At 37.1% G+C, this 23,907-nt stretch overlaps 1 protein-coding gene across 2 annotated transcripts in view; it reads right to left on the bottom strand.

Moving 5' to 3' along the window:
- Nucleotides 1-23,907, bottom strand: part of PIK3R4 (phosphoinositide-3-kinase regulatory subunit 4) — a 77,907-nt gene that overhangs the window by 21,417 nt on the left and 32,583 nt on the right. For both annotated transcript variants that reach the window (XM_019436224.2, XM_019436216.2), the window contains 5 exons: nt 21,664-21,867; nt 12,478-12,679; nt 10,058-10,245; nt 8,853-9,063; nt 5,879-6,044 (listed from right to left, as the gene is read on the bottom strand). In XM_019436224.2, coding sequence (XP_019291769.1) covers nt 5,879-6,044; nt 8,853-9,063; nt 10,058-10,245; nt 12,478-12,679; nt 21,664-21,867 — 971 coding nt within the window. The remainder of the gene's footprint in view (nt 1-5,878; nt 6,045-8,852; nt 9,064-10,057; nt 10,246-12,477; nt 12,680-21,663; nt 21,868-23,907) is intronic.

Genomic DNA, 23,907 nt, shown 5'->3' with positions numbered 1-23,907 from the left:
AACTTCATTTATTTCCTTATTTTAGTTATACTTTTCAACTCCAGAATTTCTATTGATCACTTCTATCTTCTCATTGATATGTATATTTGGTGAGATATTTGTCTTACTTTGAATTCTTTAGACACAGTTTAATTCTTTGAACATATTTTTAATAGCTAATTTAAAATCTTTGTCTAACAAGTCTAAGATTACTGAGAAATAGTTTCCACTGACTGTGTTTTCCTGTGTATAGACCATACTTTCCTGTTTCTTTTCCTGACTTGCAATTTTTTGTTCAAAACTAGATATTCGGGGTGCCTAGGTGGCTCAGTCGGTGAAGTCGGACTCGTGATTTCTGCTCAGGTCATGATCTCACGGTTCCTAGGTTTGAGCCCCACGCTGGATTCTGGGCTGACAGTGCAGAGCCTGCTTGGATTCTCTCTCTCCTTCTCTCTCTGCCTTTCCTCTGCTTGTGAAGGTGTGCACTCTCTCTCTCTCAAAATAAATAAACATTTAAAAAAAAACTAGATAATCTAATTGACATGTAAACTTTGGAAATAATATTCCAAAGTTATTTATTTAGTGACTTTCCTGGACTAATTCTATAAAGTCTGTATCTTTTTCACGTGTAGCCACTAAAGTCTTTGTTGGGTTAACTTAGTGGTTAGCTAATGACTGGACAGACATTTCCCTTCATGCCTTAAAACAGTAAGTGTTCTAGCCTTTGCTGAGGCTCTCTGTGTTTGTGCACACCTTCCACAAAGAGGGTTACAACTCTGCCTTATCCTTCATTTCCTGCTTGTACAGAGTCTCAAGGTCAGCTAGAGGCGAGAACTCAGGAGCTTCTCAGTTCTTTCTTGGGCATGTGAACAACCCTACACATGCATGTGGGTATGAACTTTTCAAAGGCCCCTATAGACATCTCATTCCCTAATTCTTCCTTTTAAGTTTTTTGTTGGCCCCTTACAACCGGTAATGCCACCTCGGGCCACTGCAGTGTTAAACAAATAGCATTGATAATTTCAACAAATGTGCTGTGGGCATAGTTTTTCTCAAAGAACAAGATGAGCCCAGTGAAATAAAGACAGACCCTAAGAATGGAGCTTCCAACAAGCTGGCAGAAAGGTCAAAGAGTGACAATTCCCTAGAGATGGGGCTTTTAGCCATTATGACCCCTCCAAGCACAACGAAGCTTCTGGTTTTCATGGCTACCATAGTTGTTGAACTGTGAATTTCAAAATTACTGCAAAGCTTGATAAAGGGTTGGGCGGCTATTAGTTTTCAAAGCTACTGCACTGCTTGGTAAAAGGGGATAAAATTAGGGAACACATGGCTCAGTGTTGTGAGAATCAGCTGATTTTCGTGAATAACACTCTTCAGACTATTGCAGGACCTTTAATTTCTAGAGCTCTGGAAATGTTGATTTTGACAGTATCTACCAGTGTTCTATTTTTACGAAGGAACAGATTTTTAGAAATCCTTACTTTGTCATTCCAAAAACAGAAACCCTACATGGGTTCTTAAACCTACTTCTTAAACATATTTTCTCACACGATATATCAATATATTTCATCAAAAAATTCATTTCCACATCAGTTTTGTTTTTGCACCATCACTTATTTATCCAATTTAACCCCTACTGCTGAACCTCTAGTTTGTTTCTAATTTTTTTTTTTTACTGTTACAAAGAAAGCCATTCTGAACAGCCTTAAAACTAAATCTCTGAATTCATTCTTAGTTATTTTCTTAGGATATGGACATCATAAAGCCTTGAAATATATATATCGTCAAAAGCCCTCCATGGATGATGGATATATCAACTGCATTCCACCAAAGGGCACTCGCTATATGAGAATGCCCAATCGTGCCAGTTGGTTTTCTTATTACATTTCAGAGTCGCCTCTAAGTTCCTTTCTTAAAACTTTCTTGGGGCGCCTGGCTGGCTCAGTCGGTTGAGCGTCCGACTTCGGTTCAGGTCATGACCTCACGGTTTGTGAGTTCAAGCCCCACGTCAGGCTTTGCGCTGACAGCTCGGAGCCTTGGGCCTGCTTCGGATTCTGTGTCTCCCTCTCTCTCTGCTCCTCCCATGCTCACACTCTGTCTCTCTCACCTTCAAAAATAAATAAACATTAAAAAAAAAAACAAAAAAAACTTTCTTCTAGGGGTGCCTGGGTGGCTCAGTCAGTTGAGCGTTCAACTTTGGCTCAGGTCATGATCTCAAGGTCTGTGAGCTCGAGCCCTGTTGTCGGGCTCTGTGCTGACAGCTCAGAGCCTGGAGCCTGCCTCGGATTCTGTGTCTCCCTCTCTCTCTGCCCCTCCCCCACTCATGCTCTGTCTCTCTCTCTCAGAAATAAACATTAAAAAAAAAAAAAACAACTTTCTTCTATTGTAGTCTGATGTAACTTGATTGGCTTCTTCTCTCTCCTTTTCTGACCATTCTCTTCCTGTCTCTGAAATTCGACTGGCAAAGACTAAGGCCTCTGGCATCCTCAGGGCTTTTATAGGCCTTTATGCTTCCTTTTCTTCAGAGTAGCCATACCACTCAAACACTTCAACCTCCAAACACTATCAGTGACTCTATATGTTACCCTAACACTGATAACTTCCTTGCACACCTCTCATATTGTATCAACTTTTCATTAAGACAGAACACCACTGAGATGTTTTATCATCACATTCAACAAGTACCAAATTCTTCAACCTCCCCCAAAATTGAGAAGTTAAATGAGCCAAAAATAGGGTAGTACAAGAAGGATATGGAAAATAATTTCAAATACTATAAAGGATTAAGTTTTTTAAAAATCTATGTGAAAGGTTAAAAACAACAAATTTCACAAACTAGTCCCCAAGGGACACACCAAAAGAGCCTAGATCCAGGTGACCTAAATCACCATTCATAATTCAGTGAGAAAGTCAGGACTGGGAAGTGGGTGGTCAGCCAACGTAATGCATAGGGGAAAAACCTCAGTAGTCAGAATGTACTAGTAACATTTCCTAAAAAAAAAAACAAACAAACAACTTTTCCTAAGAAAAAAGAGGTTTGTTTCTCTTTCCCAGCCACCAGCTGTTCCCCACTTGGATCTGACAATAATAATGGCCTGCCTCTTCCCTAATCCTGTTCATGAAGGCATGTGATGAGGGCAACACATTCTGTTCCCTTCCCTTCCTCCCCACCCTGGAATGAAGCACCCCCAAGCCAAGGCCTACTACACTCCACAAATAAGACAGCAGGTGTTACAGCAAAGCAAGAGAGCAGCTGCATTCAGAGGAAATCCAATCTCTAATTATCATACTTCCTTTGGGACTATACAGTCAGCTAAACTGCCACATTTTCTGGGGTACCACTTTCTGAAATGTGACACCTGGATACTACTCCCTAAAATAGGACACTGGAATACAGAAGGCATAGCTCAGTAATAAAAATCATTTGGGAATTAACAAATGAGACTTTTGCAAAGTTAACCAATGATTCCAATTTCTTACTTGAGAGGTTTACACATGTCAAATGAACTTCCCCTCCTCATAAAATGGGCAATGAGGGACGCTTGGATGGCTCAGTCGGTTGGGCGTCCGACTTCAGCTCAGGTCATGACCTCACGGTCCGTGAGTTTGAGCCCCGCATCAGGCTTTGTGCTGACAGCTCAGAGCCTGGAGCCTGTTTCAGATTCTGTGTCTCGCTCTCTCTCTCTGCCCCTCCCCGGCTCATGCTCTGTCTCTCTCAAAAATAAATAAACATTTAAAAAAAATATTTTTTAAAGGGGGGCAATGAATTCAACTGATGATGATATAAAAAAGATCATTTGAAAAATAATTATCAGAAGAGATATTTAACATACTAACAAAAATGCTAATAATGGTGGAAAAAAAATTTTTTAAATGATTGTAGGCAGGGGGAAGGCAGGGGTTTTCCACAAAGGACATTCTGGTATGGTGGCTACATGCCATGAGACTGGTTTAAGTTGCAGAGTGTATGTTTTTATTGGAACTCAGGAAATGGTTCACTTGAGATCTGTGTACTTCATAGCATATGAATTTATGCCAAACAAAAAAAAGAACTATAAACATAGACTGAACTCTAGCTAACGATATATAAATTGAAGTGTTTAGAGGAAGTGTACCGATATCTGTAAATTATTTTGAAATACATTTTAAAAAGATGAATTGAGAGGAGGATGGATAATTACATGACAACAAATATAGTAAAATTACAGAATCTGTGAGGCAAGAATATGAATGTTCTCTGTGAAACTTTTTAACTTTTCTTACAGGTTTGAAATTTCATAATAAAATGTTGACAAAAAATTGCTAAATGGAACCTGGGTTCTGGGATTCTGTTACTGGTTTTTGATTTATGTTCCGACCAATGCAATGCCAAGAAAGAATGAACATGAAAAACAATTAAGCATAGAGTAAAAATGCAGAGCTCTTTTAAAAAAATAAACACCACAAAACTGTATCACATTGTTCATTAAAGAGACAACTTTTGGGGTGTCTGGGTGGCTCAGCTGGTTGAGTGTCGACTCTGGATCTTGGCTCAGGTCATGATCTCAGGGTTCCTGAGACAGAGCCCCCTGTGCTGACAGCGCAGAGCCTGCTTGGGATTCTCTCTCACCCTCTCTGTCCCTCCCCCAGTCACGCGCATGCTCGCTCGCTCTCTCTCTCTCTCAAAATAAACTTAAAAAAAAAGGTCAACTTTTGACTTATTTTAGTTATCAAAGATACTCTGTTTGATGATTTTGTGGTTAACTGCGGTTGCCGAACTGATAACATGAAAAGCACCAGAGATATCTTTTTTCCACATGAAATTCAATTTTGACATCTAGTAGCTTTCTTTTCAGACCTAGACCAAATTAGGAACAGAACAAATATGAGTATGGTAAGAGTGACGGGGATGGAAATAGAGGGCTGGCAGACAGACTGCATAGCAAGTAGGGACACAACTACAAAAATGTACGAATCTAAATCACACTTATCAAAATCACATCAGCACAAACAGTTTTAGGGATTTCAAGTCATAACTAAACTCCATCTTGACCATAACAGCAGGGCAATGGTACAGTGAGTGTTTTCCTTCCATGGCTAGCCATTCCAGCATCTTTCACTTTTCTCTTCCTCATATTCCATCTAACCCATTTAGCAAAATTTGGGCTCTTTCATCAAAATCTATCCCAAATCCGATCATTTCCCACTACCTCCACCTCTTCTTGAATTACTATCATAGCCTCTAACTGCTTCAGTATTCTCAATACAAGAGCCACAGCAGTTCTGTTGAAATTTAACTCAGACCACGTTTCTCCTCTGCGTGGAACCCTCCAAAGGCTCCCATCTCATTCAGAGTAAAAGTCAAGAGTCCTTTACAATAGCCTACGAGGCCCTACATGATCTGGCCCCTCTCCCTCCTCCCTCTTGGCTCACTCTGCGCCAGCCACACAGACCTTTCTGCTGTTCCTCAAAACGTGCCAAACCATCTTTCTACCTCAGGGCCTATGAAATCTCTCTTTCCTCCGCCCGGAATGCTCTTCCCGGAGAGATCCACACAACTCTTTCCTCCACCTGTTTCAGGTCTTTCCTCAAATGACATCATCTCTGGGAGGCAGTCTCCAATCAATTTATTTAAAATTCTACTCTACCCCACCCCCTACTCTATTCCCTATCTGTCTTCCCTCCTATATTTTTCTCTAATAACATTTTTTACCATGTAACATACTGTATGTTCTGCTCTTTTATACTATTTATTGTTTGTCACCTCTCACAAGAAGGAAAGCCCCATAGAACAGATATTTGTGTCCCTTTATCACTGCTATATATCCCTGGTTCCTAAAGCAGCACCTGTCAGAGTGAGCACTCAATAAATATTTGTTGATTAAATAAATGGATTCTCCTCCCAAGCACGTATTACCTGGTAGTGGTGGTCTTCCCCTCCATCTTTTGACTATTCCAAATTTTCACTGTGCCATCATTTGAACACGTTGCAAAAAGTGAATGTTCATCAGAGACTCTAATTCGATTTACAGCAGATTTGTGTTCATGAAGATGTGCAACTAGCAGCCCTTTAGGACGCCACCCTAAGGAAAAGCAAAGGAGTATGTCTTGAACTATAGTTTACAAATACTATATTTCTCTCACCTCCCAGCTACAGTCACCAACAACCAGCATGAAACCAATCATAAGAACTAAACAAAGGGTTCCAAGAGCTAGCCAATACAGAGTGGCCTACTAGGCCACGACAGATACTTTTATCTACTGAGTAAGACATCCAAGATAGCAATGAAGTGTTGCTCAAAGAGCCTGAGAGTGACTGTACCTGGGGCCCTTCTGTAGTATCTGAAAAGGAACAATAGTCACTCACTACCTGGGAAAACCCTGACTACTTGCTCAACAGGCAGAGATAATGCTACCCTAATTTACAGAAATTGGGTCCTAGGGAGGCAACCTGGTTCTTATAGTCTCAAAGACCCAGACCCATCAGAATATAATGTGTGGCCTTGAGGTACTTATTTAAACTATCTGAGCTTCAATTTCCTCAAATGTAAAATGAGGGAATTATTACTGAACCCAAAGGATGGATATGGACAAACGAGATGTATAAAGTATCTAATATTGTGTCCCACATCCACAGTAAACACCCAAATGTTGATGTCTTCTCTACTTGCAATCACTTACTGTATGATATCAACATGTTAGTATAAATAGTATTATTAATTATAGCCCATGGACTTTCCAGTACTTTATGACATCTATGCACATGTTTTATTATGTATATTTTTGTGTATGATTTGTTTCTTCTAATAAATTATAGATTTGTTGAGGCCAGAGACCATGTCATATCCATTCTGAATCATTCACTGTATCTAGCATAGGTTCTTGCATATAAACAAATGTCTTCAATGTTTGAAGAGTAAACTTTTATATTTAGTTTAACATTTAATATTTAATATTAATCAATTTTAAAATAAAACAGAAAGCTATACTAAAGATCATCCTGTACTGGGGGGTGCCTGGGTGGCTCAGGTGGTTGAGCATCCAACTCTTGATTTTGGCTCAGGTCATGATCCTAAAGTTGTGGGATTGAGCCCCATGTCGGGGTCTGTGCTGAGCATGGAGTCTGCTTAAGATTCTCTTTCTCTCTCTTTCTCTCTCTCGCTCTCGCTCTCACTCTCGCTCTTGCTCTCTCATTGTCTCCCTCCCTCTGCCCCTGCCCCTCTCCCCATCTTGCACTCGCTCTCTCTCTAAAAAGAAAATAATAATAATAAAAGTCAATAAATAAAAGATCATCCTGTTTTGGGATTCAGCACAGTGCCTAATTAAGTAATACCAGTATCATTTTAGGATAAAATTATTTCTTTTTTACAAGAAAACAAAAATGAAAGCAAGACTCCTGCCAAACCTGGCTAATTCTAAGATAAAAAAAATATGTTTACCCTTGGACCTCTAGCTCACATGTGTGGGAAGAACAACTGAATGTGATTTTTAAGGAGGATACGCTAGATTTGAAAGTGATCGAAAACGCTTTGCCGTGAAGTCTAGATAATCTACCAGGCTAGACTGAACATTTCCCTCTAGAGAAAATCAATTTCACACAACCACTCAAGTGTGGAAAGAAAAAAATCAAAAGTCCAACAGTCATTCCACATTTTTTGAACCTCAAAACTTGATACCTTTTCTGTGATTACTGAAGAAAAGGTATAGTTCCACATAAGTATAAAATGCTACTTATAAAGACATTCTGTTGTCAAATAAGTAGGCAGTTTGTGGTTAAGTTTTTTTGTTTTTAAAGCAGAGCTGGTATGTAACACTGAACTATATTACAGAAACAACTTAAACATTCCAGCACATTTTGCTAAAATTCATGTGACCTGAGAGGCCACTTAACCACTTAATATTTCAATCTTTAAGTCATTTATGTCTAGGAGCGCCTGTTGACTCAGTTGGCTGAGCATCCCACTCTTGAATTCACCTCAGGTCATGATCTCACAGTTCGTGGGATCAACCCCTGTGCAGGACTCCGCACTGACAGCACGTGGGGCTCTGTGCCACGTCTGGGATTCTCTCTCCTCTCTCTCTCTTCCCCTCCCCACCCTCTCAAAATAAATAAACATTAAAAAATCATTAGTCTCTACCAGCATTCTCCCCAGAGTACACAATGGGAAGCACATGGGAATTCACATGATTTTTAAACCTCTAAGCATAAACACACTATGAATTTCTTCTCAGAGTTTTCAAGCTAAATTTTTATTATTAAAATCTGTATACAGAAACTCACTAAAAATGTTTTTAAAATCTACAAATCTAGTATCAAAAACTAGCTCTAGCTCTACGTTTATACTGGGAAAGTCTGTTAACATAGCTGAGCCACATTTTCATCTGAAGTATCTCTTAAATCTTCTCAAAATATAGTAGTGTTTCCCCCAAATCTTAATGTTGATAATCACTTAGTGCTGGAGTTGTAACTGATTTTGTCTGCTTTTTAGAAGTACCCATTACTTTCCAAATGTTTTACTTTTCTAAAAGAAAATAGATGTCAGACCCTTCAGAAATAAAAACTGGAGCTTACCCCCAGGAAGCCTGACATCCTATGAAAAAGTGGCATGACACTAAGTAGGCAGGTAAAACCTAGCACTATAAATGGGGAAAATGGATCACAGGCTGGAAACACTACGTGGCCTAAATAAGACACTGCGAGCTGCCCTGACAGCTAAGAAGATCCAAACTCCACAAATGACTTAAAATTTCTCATTTAATGCTTCTTCCTCTAGGCTTTCAAGTGACAGTTTTGTTCTTACTTCCTGGTAATTAATTATCAGCACCCTGCATTAGACTCTAGGCTCCGGCACCCGGGCTAGAATACAACTACCCAGCAGCAGCACTCTTACCAGGTGGTGGTGGTTTGCTCTCCCATTCAGCATTTTCCATCATCTGCTTAGCTATCCTCTCGGCGTTACACTGCTCCCGCTTTTGCTGTATGAGCTGCTGAAGTTCCGTTTTACACGTTGTGATCCGAATCTGGTAGGTAGACGGTAAAATTGTACTACTTAAAACCTGTATTGTTGGTTTTCTATTTTGGACATTTGTCACTTCTGGAAGCTGCAAAACAGAATTATAAGTATGTATGTTATAAAGCAAAGTATACTCGATGATAAAAACGTACTCATGTTCTCTTTTCATTATATCAGCTTTTTTCCTTATTAACGTGCCAATTTTTAAATCCGTTTAAATATAATGACATTTGTTCAGTGAAAATCTCATTAAAATAAAGTTTAACCACAAGTATTACACTTCCAAACTTCTACATTATTAAAAAAAACTATCAGTATAGCAATAACATTAAACAAAAATCCACAGAATTTAAGTGAATAGAAATAGAATTTATCAGTTGGTTCAGTTAGTATTTGTCACTTAAAACATATTGGCTTAAGGAAGAGTTACCTTAAATGACAAATATACTTAAAATATATAAAAATTGTAACATTTCTCACAGATGGCAAACTAGGGACTTTTCTTCCAGGGATGCTTTTGCTATTTTACAGATATGTTATATTAGAGAAAGAATAAAACATTTAAAAGGTTCACTGCAATCTAATTATAATTACAGTCCATAATGATGTCTTCAACCCACAATTTCAGATCACTTTATTGGGGAGCACTCTAACGCAAGGCCCTTTTTGATGCTTTCAATTACTGGACTTCCCCTTGGCTATAAAATTAAAGATAAACCTGTCTTAGAAAGAAACATATCCTTAACTAGAGAGAATAAACTGAGGGCTGATGGAGGGAGATGGGTGGGAAATGGGCTAGATGGGTAATGGGCATTAAGGAGGGCACGTGTGATGAGCACTGGTGTTGTATGTAAGCGATGAATCACTAAATTCAACTCCTGAAACCAATATTATACTATATGTTAACTAAGTTAAATTTAAATAAAATTTGAAGGAAAAAAAAGAAAGAAAGAAAGAAACACGTCCTCCCTTAAAGGACAACTCACTATATTGATTTTCCCAGTATAGTACACAGCCTTTAAACAACCAAAGCAGTAGAAAGGGATTGAAAAACACAAGGATTACTGCCTAGATGATAGTACCTGTGGAGAAGTAGACAAAGGGACACAAATGCCAGCAGAGGACTCAGAACGAGGAGGCTTCCCAGTCTGAATCACTTCCTGGTCACTCCCTTTAGGTAGGGCCTGTGGCATGTTCGGTGGTTCCAGTGACCCAAACATACTTTTCCATTCTTCATTTACATTTGAGTCTTGTTTTACGTGTTTTCTAGCTACAAAAACAGGTTCAGAATAGTCAGTCTAAAGGAAACCTCTAAAACCAATATGCACTTTTATTTATTTTTTTGGTTAGGGAGGGATAGCAATGGACTTCACATCCTATTTGTTCTTTATGATCTCCAATTTATTTATATTTATATATCAATTCATTAACCCTCACTTTATCTCTAGGGCAGATGGAACAGATGCACTTTCAGTGGCATTAATAATTAGACCTAATTGTTTCCTAGTTTCCTAAGGTGGGCTCAATTTCAAATAACCACTTTATCTTGAGAACCAACAAGAAAAACAACTTTCTCAAATGTCACCAACCACACCGATATGACCTATTTCCAGTATCCGTTACTTGGGAAACAAACAAACAAAATGTAAAAGTCAATTGCTATATAGTTACCTCCAGACTAAAGAGATGAGAAAATCTTTTTAAAACATCTTTCTCCAATTACAAAAAGTACATTCGGTAACACAAAATTCTAGTATTAATTACAAAATATAGCATGAGTTGCCCCTATAACTTTGTAAATCTCATACACTGTATCATTTATGATATACTACCATATCATTTTGCAAAAATAAAGTAGTACAGGGGCGCCTGGGTGGCTCAGTCGGTTAAGCGTCCAACTTCAGCTCAGGTCATGATCTCACCATCCATGAGTTCAAACCCCACGTTAGGCTCTGTGCTGACAGCTCAGAGCCTGGAGTCTGCCTTGGATTCTGTGTCTCCCTCTCTCTCTGACCCTCCCCTGTTCATGCTCTGTCTCTGTCTCAAAAATAAACATTAAAAAAAACTTTTTAATAAAAAAAATTAAAAAAATAAAATAGTACAAAGTAATATAAGGTATTTTACAATCTGCTTTTTCCTCTCAACCAAACACACTGAATGTTTATTTAACCATTCCCCTATTAATGGTCACTTCAATTATTTCCTTTTTTTAAACTGAGAACATTCTTCTACATATTTCTTCACATGCCTGTCAGTTTTCTTGGGAGAAATTTTCAGAATTGACTATAGTGACTCAAAGAGTAAGAACGCTGCTTTCTAAAAAGAACATGTTCAATTTATAATGTCATCAACAGTGTATGAAAATGCCTATTTCCCTACAACCTTGCTAACAACAGGTATCATCAGTGTTTTGCTAATCACATAGGCAAAAAATGGCATCTCATTGTTTTGCATTTATCTACCTTTTCAAACATGCATTTCTATTCTTCTATCAGTTGTAAGTTCAAATCCTTCAATATTTTTCTTTTGGGGTGCTTGCGTTTTTCTTATAATCTGTATGAGTGCTTTACTTATGGATGTAAACCACTGATAATTAAGTTCCAAATACTTTACCCCAAGTTTGACAATTAGAGGTTTATTTTTAAATACAATTCAGCTGCCTTTACAATCTGATACTGGAAAAGAGTGGTTTTTAAATGCATGTACTTGGAAATAAGTACATCTCCAAAAAGGGTTAAAGGAAGAATACACAAGATCTTAAAAACCTCACACAATCAATGTCAACATCCTTGTCACAAGAGCTGACAGTTCTAAATCTAGAGACTTGAAACGATTAAGTCTTCTCTGGTCTCTACTCTTTTGTTATTTCATTGTTAATAACAAGACTGTTCTTTTCAATTCACTGGGCATTACCTACTAACACTAGATAATTATCTCATTTTAACATCGATTATTGACTTGGGTTGGTGTTTAAAGGATTAAAAAATCAGGATTCCATCTTCAATCATATAAATCCACAAAGGCAACATTATTCTATTATTATTAAGAATAGGGCTTTGGTGTTAAAAACTGAGAACTGAGGGTTGATGGGGGTGGGAGGGAGGGCAGGGTGGGTGATGGGTATTGAGGAGGGCACCTTTTGGGATGAGCACTGGGTGTTGTATGGAAACCAATTTGACAATAAAAAAAAAAAATAAAAAAAAAATAAAAAAAAAAAAAGAATAGGGCTTTGGAGTCCAGCTTTGGTTTGAATCTTGATTCTGACACAGAAAGCCATAATTGTGACAGGTTACATAAGCTCTTAACTGTTAATTCAATTCTCCACTTTTCCTCCCCTAAATATGCCTGTTACATAATGGAGTCACATACAGTCCTTGAAAGTTCTATATCTGGAAGATGTGACTTATTTTACTACTAATTAGCTATAACTAATATGCCTTAGGAAATAAGTCTTATGAAGTAATAACACACTAAACACATACACATATATAAATGTACCAACCTCGCTTGTCATCAGGTTCCTGTTTGGTTTTAACAAGATCAACTTGTCTCCCAGTTATGCCTAATGCCCCTAGGTCAATCACACCTTTCTGACTACTATCATGAAGATGGCTCTGGTCTACTATATTGGCCTTTGCTTTGTTAGATTTCATCATGAAGTCTTTCAGTGCCAAGAGTTTGTCTTCCTCTTCCTCTGTCATTCCCTAAAACCAAATAAAACATATGTTATAGAGATTATTTCCAAAAGTAATAACAGGCCTTGGAATGACTGAAGGGTCAAACCACTAATTTAAAATTTTAAGAGTCAAAATGGTAAAATGAAGCAAACAAAGACACGAGAAAAAGAAAGTATCAACATAGAAAAACATCTCTACTCTGATCATCCAGAATACCCTCTATTATAGCACTTTCCATTTTGTATCATAATTTATATCTTAGTTTTCTTTCTAAATGGGAGCATTCAAGTATAACTCACCTTTGAAATCTCCAAGGAACTTAATACAGTGCCTGGTATCTAGTACATGTTTCATATGTAACTTTGAATAAACAAACATTTACTATCTAAACAAAAATTCTGGAAATACAATATTAAGCAAGAGAAAGTCTACATGCTTCACCCTTATCCTAGATGTGTTGAGAATATTAAATGAGACACTACGTGTGAAGGCCCTCTATGGTATATAAAACATTCTATACACCTCAGAAATGGATACATGCTGGCTGACCTGCAAATGCAAGCAACACACCCTAGGGAAATAGTATAATTAAAGTCAGACTGCCTACGTACATTCAAGCTCCATTACTTACTGTATGTGTAACCTTGGGCAAGTTACCCAATTTCTCTAAACGTCTACTGATTCCAGAAAATGAAGATAATGAAGTAATTATTAGCACCCATCTTACAATTTGGGGGGAGGGGCTACTTTGAAGTTGTAGTTAAGTTATTCTACTCAAGGCACTTAGAATACTTGAAACTGACAGCCAATTAATACTAAATATTTAATTTCAATAATTCAATGTGAAATATTCTGATAAACAAAATAGTTCTGCATTTTTTTCTTTACTTTCAAACCATCCACAGAATCCTCTATAATGTTTTTATAATGCCAATGGAAAAAAAAATTAATAAAATAGCAATTCCCCTGAGGCTTTAATTAGAATCCTACTGGAGCTTAAAAGAATATTCACAACCCACAGTCACAATAGGACACAAACAAACCCTAGAAAATTAGAAAGCGAAGAAAAAATAAAATGAAATTGCATTAAAGTATAATAATCATAGAGGGATCTCTAACTGAATTTTTTCCAACACTGGCCTGAAATTCTTCATTTATTTTTACTTCTCCTCCTAAAATTTGCTTAGCGTAGACAATTTCATAGCTGTAGTAAGAGTTCTATTCTTTCTGTTAGACTACATCTTAGTTCACAAGAGAGAGGTCTCAGTTCTAGCCCACAAAATGAGGGTCATCATAAGAACCATAAAAAGGGATGAAGTATTAACATATGCCATATAACATGGAGCAATCTTGAAAATATTTTGCTAAGTGAAAGTAACCAGACATAAACGTGCCACATATTGTATATATTCCATTTACAGGAAATATCCAAAATAGACAAATTCCTAGAAACAGAAAGTAGATTTAGTGGTTGCAAGGGGCTGGAGAGAGAAGTAAACAGGGAATAATTGCTAATGGGCATGGGGTTTCTTTCCAGGATGATGAAAATGTGAATTATTTTCTGTGCGAATTTTCTCAATTAAAAAAAGCTAGAAATGCACCATGGGGAAAACAAAGTTGTTTTTTAAAACAGTAATACAATCATATTACAGTTTCCAGACTCCCACATGACACACACCAAATCAGAGCACTGCAAACAATCATCCCTAAACAGGAAGGATTTAGATTAAACTCTCAAGAATTAGGAGTAATTTCAAGACAAGATTATAAGTCAGGATTTTTCTTTCAGTATTTGGTATAAATACCTAAAGGACATTATAAGAAAGGAAAACTGAAGGACAAATCATTTATGAATCTAAATGCAAAAATACTCAATGTATCAGCAAACAAAATCCAGACTATAAAAAAATTTTACAGAATATTTATATTACTTTATATTACCTATATATTATATATTTACACTTATGTGTTTTTATAATAAAAATCTACTTAATACATTAAAAACAGAAAACTGGAACAGACCAACTACTAGAAATAAAATTGAATCGGTAATCAAAACACTCCCAACAAACAAAAGTCTAGGACCAGATGGCTTCACAGATGAATTCTACCAAACAGTTAAAGAAGAGTTAATATCTATTCTTCTCAAACTATTCCAAAAACCAGAAGAGAAAGGAAAACTTTCACATTGAGTCTATGGGGCCATTAATGGCCTGATACCAAAACCAAACAAAGACACCACAAAAAAAGAAAACTACAGACCAAAATCTCTGACATAGATACAGTATTTCTCAACAAACATGAGCAAACTGATTTCAACAATACATTTAAAAAAATCATCCACCACAATCAAGGGACATTTATTCCAGGGATGCAATGGTGGTTCAAGATTTGCAAATCTTGGAGAATTAACAAAATGAAGAATAAAAAATTATATGATCAATAAACACAGAAAAAGCATTTGATACAACATCCATTCATTATAAAAAAAACTCTCAACAAAATGGTTTAGAGAGAACATACCTCAATATAACAAAGGCCTTATATGAAAAACCCACAGGTAACATCATACTCAATGGTGAAAAACTGAGCGCTTTTCTGCTAAGATCCACTAAGACAAAGATGTCCACTCATACCACTTTCATTCACCATAATAATGAAAGTCTGAGCTGCAGCAATTGGACATGAAAAAGAAATAAAAGGCATCCAAATTGGTAAGGAATAAGTAAAACTGTCACTATTTGCAGATGATATCATACTGCATTAAAAAAAACCCTAATGACTCCACCAAAACACTATTAGTACCGATAAATGAGCTCAGTAAGTTGCAGAATACAAAATAAATACACAGAAATCTGTTGCATTTCTATACACTAATAATAGAGCAGCAGAAAAAGAACTTAAGAAAACAAATTCCATTTACAATGGACCAGAAAGAATAAAATGCCTAGGTATAAACTGAAGCAAGGAGATGAAAAACCTGTATTCTGAAAACTATACATTGATGAATTAAATGGGAAATTCAATTTAATCAAAACCCAATTCAATTAAAGAAAATGACACAAATGGGAAGACATACTGTGTTCATGAATTGAAAGAATTAATATTGTTAAAATGTCCATACTACCCAAACCAACCTATAGATTCAATGCAATCCCTATCAAAATACCAACAGGTTTCACAGCACTACAACAAACAATACTAAAATTTGTATGGTATCACCAAAGACCCCAAATAGCCAAAGTAATCCTGAGAAAAAAGAAAAAAAGCTGGAGCTGTCACAATTGAGGAATTCAAGATATACTATAAAGCTGCAGTAGGGGTGCCTGGGTGACTCACTTGGTTAACCATCTGACTTCGGCTCAGGTCATGATCTCACAGCTTGTGAGTTTGAGCCCCATGTCAGGCTCTCTGCTGACAGCTCAGAGCCTGGAGCCTACTTCAGGTTCTGTGTCTCCCTCTCTTTGCCCCTCCCCCGCTCATGCTGTGTGTGTGTGTGTGTGTGTGTCTTTCTCAAAAATAAACATTAAGAAAGTTTTTTTTAAATAATAAGTAAAGCTGCAGTAATCAAAACATTATGACACTGGCACCAAAAAAAGACACATACATCAATGAAACAAAATAAAGAACACAGAAATAAACCCATACTCATATGGTCAATTCATCTATGACAAGGAGGCAAGAACATACAATGGGAAAAGCCAGTCTCTTCAATAAATGATGCTGGAAAAACTGGACAATTACATCCAAAAGAATACACCTGACCACTTCCTTACAGAATACACAAAAATAAACTCAAAATGAAGACCTAAATGTGAGACCTGGAACCATAAAATTCCTAGAAAACATAGGCAATAATTTCTTTGACATGGGCCACAGAAACATATTTCTAGATATGTCTTCTCAAGCAAGGGAAACAAAAGCAGACATAAACTACTGAGACTACCCAAAATTAAAAGCTTTTGCAGAGCAAATGAAGGCATCAACAAAGCCATCAATAACCAAAAAAGACAACCTAATGAATGGGAAAAAACATTTTTGCTACTGCACAGCAAAAGAAACCATCAACAAAACAAAAAAGACCACCTAACGAGTGGGAGAAAATATTTGCAAATGATATATCCATTAAGGGGTTAGTATCTAAAATATATAGGGGCTCCTGGCTGGCTCAGTCAGTGGAGCACGTGACTCTTGATCTTGGGTTTTGAGTTCGAGCCCCACATTGGGTATAGAGATTACTTAAAAATAAAATCTTGGGCACCTGGGTGACTCCATTTGTTAAGCATCTGACTTCAGCTCAGGTCATGATCTCGCAGTTCGTGAATTCGAGCCCCGCGGCGTTACAGCTCGAAGCCTGGAGCTTCCTTCAGATTGTGTCTCCCACGCTCTCTGCCCGTTCCCTACTCACACTCTGTCTCTTTCTCTCTCTCAAAAAGAAATAGACATTAAAAAATAAATAAATAAAACATTTCAAAAATAAAGAAAAGAAAAAAAAAGAACTTGCGTAACTCAACATCAAAAAAAAAAAAATAATAATAATCCAATTAAAAAATAGGCAGAGGTCAGGGCACCTGGGTGGCTCAGTCAGTTAAGCGTCCAACTTCAGCTCAAGTCATAATCTAATGGTTTCTGAGTTCGAGCCCCAAGTTGAGCTCTGTACTGATAGCTCAGAGCTTGGAGCCTGCTTCAGATTCTGTGCCTCCCTCTCTCTCTGCCCCTTTCCAGCTCACACTCAGTCTGTCTGTCTCTCTGGCCAACAGACATGTGAAAAGATGCTCAAGATCACTCGTCATCAGGGAAATGCAAATGAAAATCACTGAGATATCCCCTTACACCAATTGGAATGACTAAAATCAAAAGGACAAGAAATAATAAGTGTTGACAAAGATATGGAGAAAAGGGGACCCTCATTCACTGTTGGTGGGAATGCAAACTGGTGCAGCCACTGTGGAAAACAGTATGGAGGTTCCTCAAAAAATTTAAAAAAATAGAGCTACCCATATGATCCAGTAATTCCACTACTGGGTATTTACCCAAAGAATATAAAACACTAATTTGAAAAGATATGTGCACTCCTATGTGTATTGCAGCATTATTTACAAAAGCCAAAACTTGGAAAACAGCCCAAGTGTCCACTGATAGATGAATAAAGATGTAAGATATATAGGGAATATTACTCAGCCATTAAAAAGAATGAAATCTTGCCATTTGCAACAACATGACTAGATTTAGAGTATAATGCTAAAAAAGGAGAAAGACATATCCTGTATGATTTCACTTGTGTGTGGAATTTAAGAAACAAAACAAATGAACAAAGGAAAAAAAAGAGACAAACCAAAAACATACTCTTAACTATAGAGAACTGATAGTTACCAAAGGGGAGGTGGGGGTGGGGGTGGGGGAATGAGTGAAACAGGTAAAGGAAATTAAGAGTACACTTATCTTGAGCAGTGGATAATGTACAGAATTGTTGAATAACTATATTGTACACCTGAAATTAATATAACACTGTAAACTATACCGGATTTAAAACTTTTTTAAAAAACAAGGCTTAAAAGGATCAAACTGATTCCAAATAAGTTAACTGTACAACAGAACAATCCAACACTGTATCAAGAAATTCAGCACTCTGACAACATAAAATTCACAACAGAAAAAGAAACTGGGTGGCTGGGGATCAGAGATTGGAGGAAAACTTACATTTTATTATGTATCTTCCAATATCTTTTTAATTTTACACCTTGTGTCTATACTACCAGTCAAAAAGTATTCAAATAAAAATCTTTTAAAAATCAAAAATGTTTAGTATTTGCCATTTTTTAAAGGAGTGAAATCAGAATATTCTTTTTTTTTTTTTAAAGAGGATTGATTTTTTTTTTTCATATTTATTTATTTTGGGCAGAGTGCAAGTGGGGAGGGGCAGAGAGAAGGGGACAGAGGATCTGTAGCAGGCTCTGCGCTAACAGACTGACAGCAGCAAGCCTGATGTGGGGCTCAAACTCACGAACTGTGAGATCATGACCTGAGCCAAAGTCTGATGCTCAAGTAACTGAGCCACCCAGGTGCCCCAGAAATCAGAATATTCTTATTCTGTATTAGCGGGTGATCAAATGGATACAAATAAAACAGACAGTTCTTGTGAATGAGATTCCAAAACAGCCCTGCCATGTATCACCTCCAGAAGGTAAATCCTATTAAAAATCTGGAGTTTAGGCAGATTTTAACTACCATATATTTCAAAACTGTACTTTAAAAGTCTATTTTCCATGGGGCGCCTGGGTGGCTCAATTAAACATCTGACTTCAGCTCAGGTCATGATCTCACGGTTCGTGAGTTCGAGCCCTGCGTCAGGCTCTCCACTGACAGTGCAGAGTCTGCTTGGGATTCTCTCTCTCCCCATCCTCACTTCCCCTCCCCCACTCGTGCTCTCTCTCTCAAATAAACAAACTCAAAAATTTTTTTAAATTAAAAATTAAAAAAATAAAGTCTATTATCCAGAACCCTGAACATATCTTCCCATAGAAACAATGCCAGGCTGGTCTAGAAAAGTCTATTTTACCCATGATGCATCTCAAGTATAGTCCTATACAAAAAGCACCGTAAAACCCCAAGGGGGGAAAAATTGTAGGCGTATTCAGAATTTGCATTTGCAGAGGCTAAAAGCATCCTTCCCTCTGTATCCCTGACATTAGGAATAGGGACTCAGTTCCCACCTCCAAAGCCTCCCCCTGACTCCAAGCCTCTGCAAATAATGCCAAGAAAGGTAGCACAGGGACCAAAAAGAAGCGAAGCAGATAAAAGGCGTGCAAGGGGCTGGAGGAGATGAACTGCACATGGAATCTTCCTAAGTCCATAAAAACCTCAAACAAGTCTCTCAGTCTTAGCTCCCTGTCCTTTATTTTGAGGCCAGATGGCATGTTGAAGGAGGAAGGGATTTGGAGTTAGACTGGCTTAGGTTCAAATGTCAGCTTTAAGCTGAATGAACTGTGTGAGCATAGGCAACTTAACTATCCTCTTTGGGCTGCAGTTTCCTTAACTATAAAATAGGGAATAACATCTGTTGTTCAAGGTTGTTATAAGATCAGTCACAAAATACGGAAAGCACCAACTGCAGTGGTAGACTTGTTGAAGGTCCTGAAAAAAATGGAGCCTGGTATTGTTCTGCTGTTACTTCTTCTGAGGACCTCAGAGACTCTGGCTTGCTCTCCCCTCTACTAGTAGCACCTGTCCCTTGAAACAAAGTACTACTAACCCTTAGGAGTCTCCTAAAACTGTTAGTAACAGAAAAAACATAAAACAGAGGAAAACATGTTCCTCCTTCCCTACTGATACAGATGTGGGTACAAGTGACAAATGAATACATCAAGCACTAATATTCAGAGGAATACAAATCAGTGAGTTTAGTGACTTCATCATGGTACCCAAAAATGAGGGCTGGCACTCTGGAAGCAGCAATGGTAGAAGGGTTTAGGAGAACAGGAAGCAGAAGGTAAAAAGGCTACGGAAACTGCTCCTTCCCTCTCCCTCCTCTCACCCATGGCAGTGGCAAAACCTATACCCACAGCAAGATGAAAAGCAAGAACGAGGGGCTAGAGAGGCTCCATGAAGTAACCAATGACTTAGTGTGAAATTTTAGTACAGAAGCTTTTAATTTAATACACAGAATTTGTAGAAGAGAGAGTACAAAGAATCACACCATCCAAACCCAAAGAAACATCTAAATTGGGGTGGTTTTTACTGCATGCTGAAGTCTTTTTGATAAGGATTACTAACTCAAGAGAAACAATAGAAAACTGCGATTCAATATCCAATTTTCCATAAACTGCTTTCTAAAATATTTAATACATCTAATGTATGAGACAAGGTTAAAAGAAGACCCAAAGAAAAAGCTCTTTAGTAATTCAAGTCATATCAAATTAGGTCTTCTAAAATATAGGAAATAGAACCACTGGCCTGGAAGGGGCATTCAGAGGCAGCTCCCGCCTCCAGGCAAATTGAGACCTAAAAGAACCAAAATGGTTATTGACCAGGCTCCCTAGGAGATGGGATATTCAATATCCCATAGGAGATGGGATAATTCAATATTCAATCACCTAAAGCAACATATGAGCCTGAAACAGTACTGGACACTCAGTGACTAGTACAATACAAGAAAGGATTTATATCTTCAAATTGGTCTAATTCTCTCTGCAACTGAAGCATTTTCTCATCTTCTTGTTAGACAAGACATGACTGACAAGTATTCTCTTAACCAAAATGTCCTGCACACTTAAAGACCATCATTAAAGTTATCTCTCAGTATTTGCTTTAAGGCTCATGGAACATTTATTCATAAATTGTATTCTTTATTTCCAGCCATTTTCATTTCTATCTTGACTTCTCTAAGTTCCATATATCCCTCTTAAAACAGGACACTGAATCTGGACTATTTCTAAAGAGGCCTTACTAATTCCAAGGATAATAAAAAGATTACTTATTAGTTTTGACATCACCTGTTAAATGATACAAATTCATAGGCTTTTAATATACAACAGAAACTGGTTTATTCAATCTAAGATGCATTATAAATCCCAATCATTTCTGATGTTTGCATGTAGTGAGAACTCTTTACATTTGAACTAAAATAAACCAGTATCTTTCTGTGGTGCATCTGTGCTTTGCAATGTTTCCTCTAATTGAATTTTTTTTTTTTTTTTTGGTGAAATATGGAACTGAATCAAGAATATTACTCAAATTTAAGGTTATATCTACTTTCTCCATTATTTACATAGACAATAATCACAAAAGAAACTTAACAGGTCTCCCATGATTCCTTACTTAGCTCAAACTAATGCCTTATCATCATCCTAGCATCTCCAATATGCCAAAGCAAATGTATATATTTGCCAGGTTTTATTCATTTTTTTATGATGTGACTTAATCAACCAAAAAAAATTTAATAGCTAAATGGATGCTTGAATGTTCTTAGCGAATTTGTGTTTAAATGTAAGATTTCAGAAAGGTGATACAACCTGTGAGAGCAATTTCTTCAGAAGCTGTGCTATGGCAGGATCCTCCGGTGGGGGGCAGTCAGGAAGAGACCCATTTCGCTTCTTTTGGCGCATGTGAAGATGTCTGAACAAGCTAGTAATATCTTTAGACCTCAAAGCATAATCAAATATAGAACGACTTACTGGATCTTTTAAAACACTGAGTAGAACAAGTTTCCTTTCAATCTATATTAGAAAAATAAAAAGAATCAACCAAAGATACAACATACATTACAGTTATTTTTATATTCAGTAAATACAACCTGTGTTAACATAGGTATTTATTTTCTAAGAAAATGGGAGATACCAACATTTGCGATTTTGCTTAGAAGAAAAAAGAATACTAATGACCTTTAAGAGCTAAGGTTTTTCTTTTCATTGTTAGCATTTGAGTATACATCTGTGCCTTTCATATTGGAAGAATAACAATATATACCCAGGATGGAAAAATTTAGAAAATGACAAAGAGCCTTTTTTCTGGATGCCAAATGTGATGACCTCCTAGATCAAAAAAGTACCCGTGGCTCACAGGTCTAACAGCCAACAGGTACTGACCAAGAAAAGAAGCTCAATTATCACAGGGGTGCCCATCAGTCATTAGGTTTCTCAGTAGCTTCAACCACTTCTAAAAAATATTACTCTCTCCACAGAGCTCATAAAATCCTTCCTTTTATTATCCCCAAGGACACCCTCCTTGTCAACACATATATAATAAAAAGGATGAGCATACTAACAGTAACCAAGAGGACTTTCTTTGGACCTATTTAACTACCTGGTAAACTAGCCAGGCGAAACCAGCATAAAATGGTATCTTTTGTCTAACTCAAATTGTAGAAAGGTAAGATTTATGAAGCATATGTATCATTAGCCTCTCAACTCCTAATCCTGGTCTCTCAGAAAATAAAACCATATATATATTTTTTATTATGAAATATGAAATATATATTTTTTCCTGAGAAAACAAAGAGAGTGATGCAGATTTCTTAAAAAACACTTAATGTCAAATTTATTTTTTAGTGTCAGATTATAATAAACCACCACTAAGTTATTACAAACGCAAGTAATTTTTAATTCCCAAGGATACTTTCTCCACACTGTTTTATAAGAGTTTAATAAACAAACTTCTAAATTTTTTATCTTAGAGAAAGCGAGCATAAGCAGGGAGAGAGGGGCAGAGGGAGAATCTTAAGCAGGCTCCACACTCAGAGCAGAGCCTAAGGCAGGGCTTGAACCCTGGGATCATGACCTGAGCTAAAAACCAAGAGTAGAACACTCAAATGACTGAGCCACCCAGGTGCCCCTCACAAACTTCTAAACAGAATAACTAGTTAAAAGTAGTAAGACTCTCTAGACCTGATTTCCAAGGGAACTTCAATAAATTTTAAAAGAAAGGGGTGCCATGCTCAGCATGGAGCCTGCTTAAGATTCTCCCTCTCCCTCTTCCTCTGCTCCTCCCCCTCCCCTACTCCCATGTGTGCTCTCTGTTAGGAAGGAAGGAAGGAAGGAAGGAAGGAAGGAAGGAAGGAAGGAAGGAAGGAATATGGATGGGGTGCCTGGCTCGCTCAGTTGGAAGAGATGCAACTCTCGATCCTGGAGTCGAGTTCAAGCCCCACATTGGGTGTGGAGATTACTTAAACTTAAAAAAATAAAAGAAATAAAAAAGGCATATTTTCTAGTAATATTACCTTATATATGTATATAAATTGCTGAGATAAAAATTAGAAATTCTACAAACTATGAAATAAAAGAATGATGACCCTCAGAAACGGATAAATCTATGAGGAAAAGGACAGAAGGCACAGCCAAGCCTCCTCATCTCCAGAAGATATCCAATGTCATTTTCTCCAACCAAAGGAAGGTACATTGGAACATAAAAGTACTAGGAGCCAGAAGCACGTGAATTTGCAAAAGGGAAACACAGTTTTACTAAAAAATTGGGTATTTCACAGTATTTTAACAAACAGAATCATATCTCAACAGTTCACTCAATTTAGATAGATATGTATTTTGATAATGAGCTTTCCAGGAAGATGAAGGGTATAACAAGCTGGGTAAAAAACTGCCTTATACAAACCAAATACCCAAAGTTTATCATCAAGTGCTATACTGGGAAGGGAGTGGGGGAGACAAGTCATTAGATTAAAAAAAAAAAAAAAAAAAAAGATTAAATAAGATTTTAAAAGATTAGATTTTTTAAAAAAAGAAAAAGAACAGAGAAGAAATCAG

Source organism: Panthera pardus, unplaced genomic scaffold, assembly GCF_024362965.1.
Source record: "Panthera pardus isolate Hobbes unplaced genomic scaffold, ASM2436296v1 HiC_scaffold_16, whole genome shotgun sequence".
NCBI lineage: Eukaryota > Metazoa > Chordata > Mammalia > Carnivora > Felidae > Panthera > Panthera pardus.
This window is presented reverse-complemented; position numbering and strand designations above follow the sequence as displayed.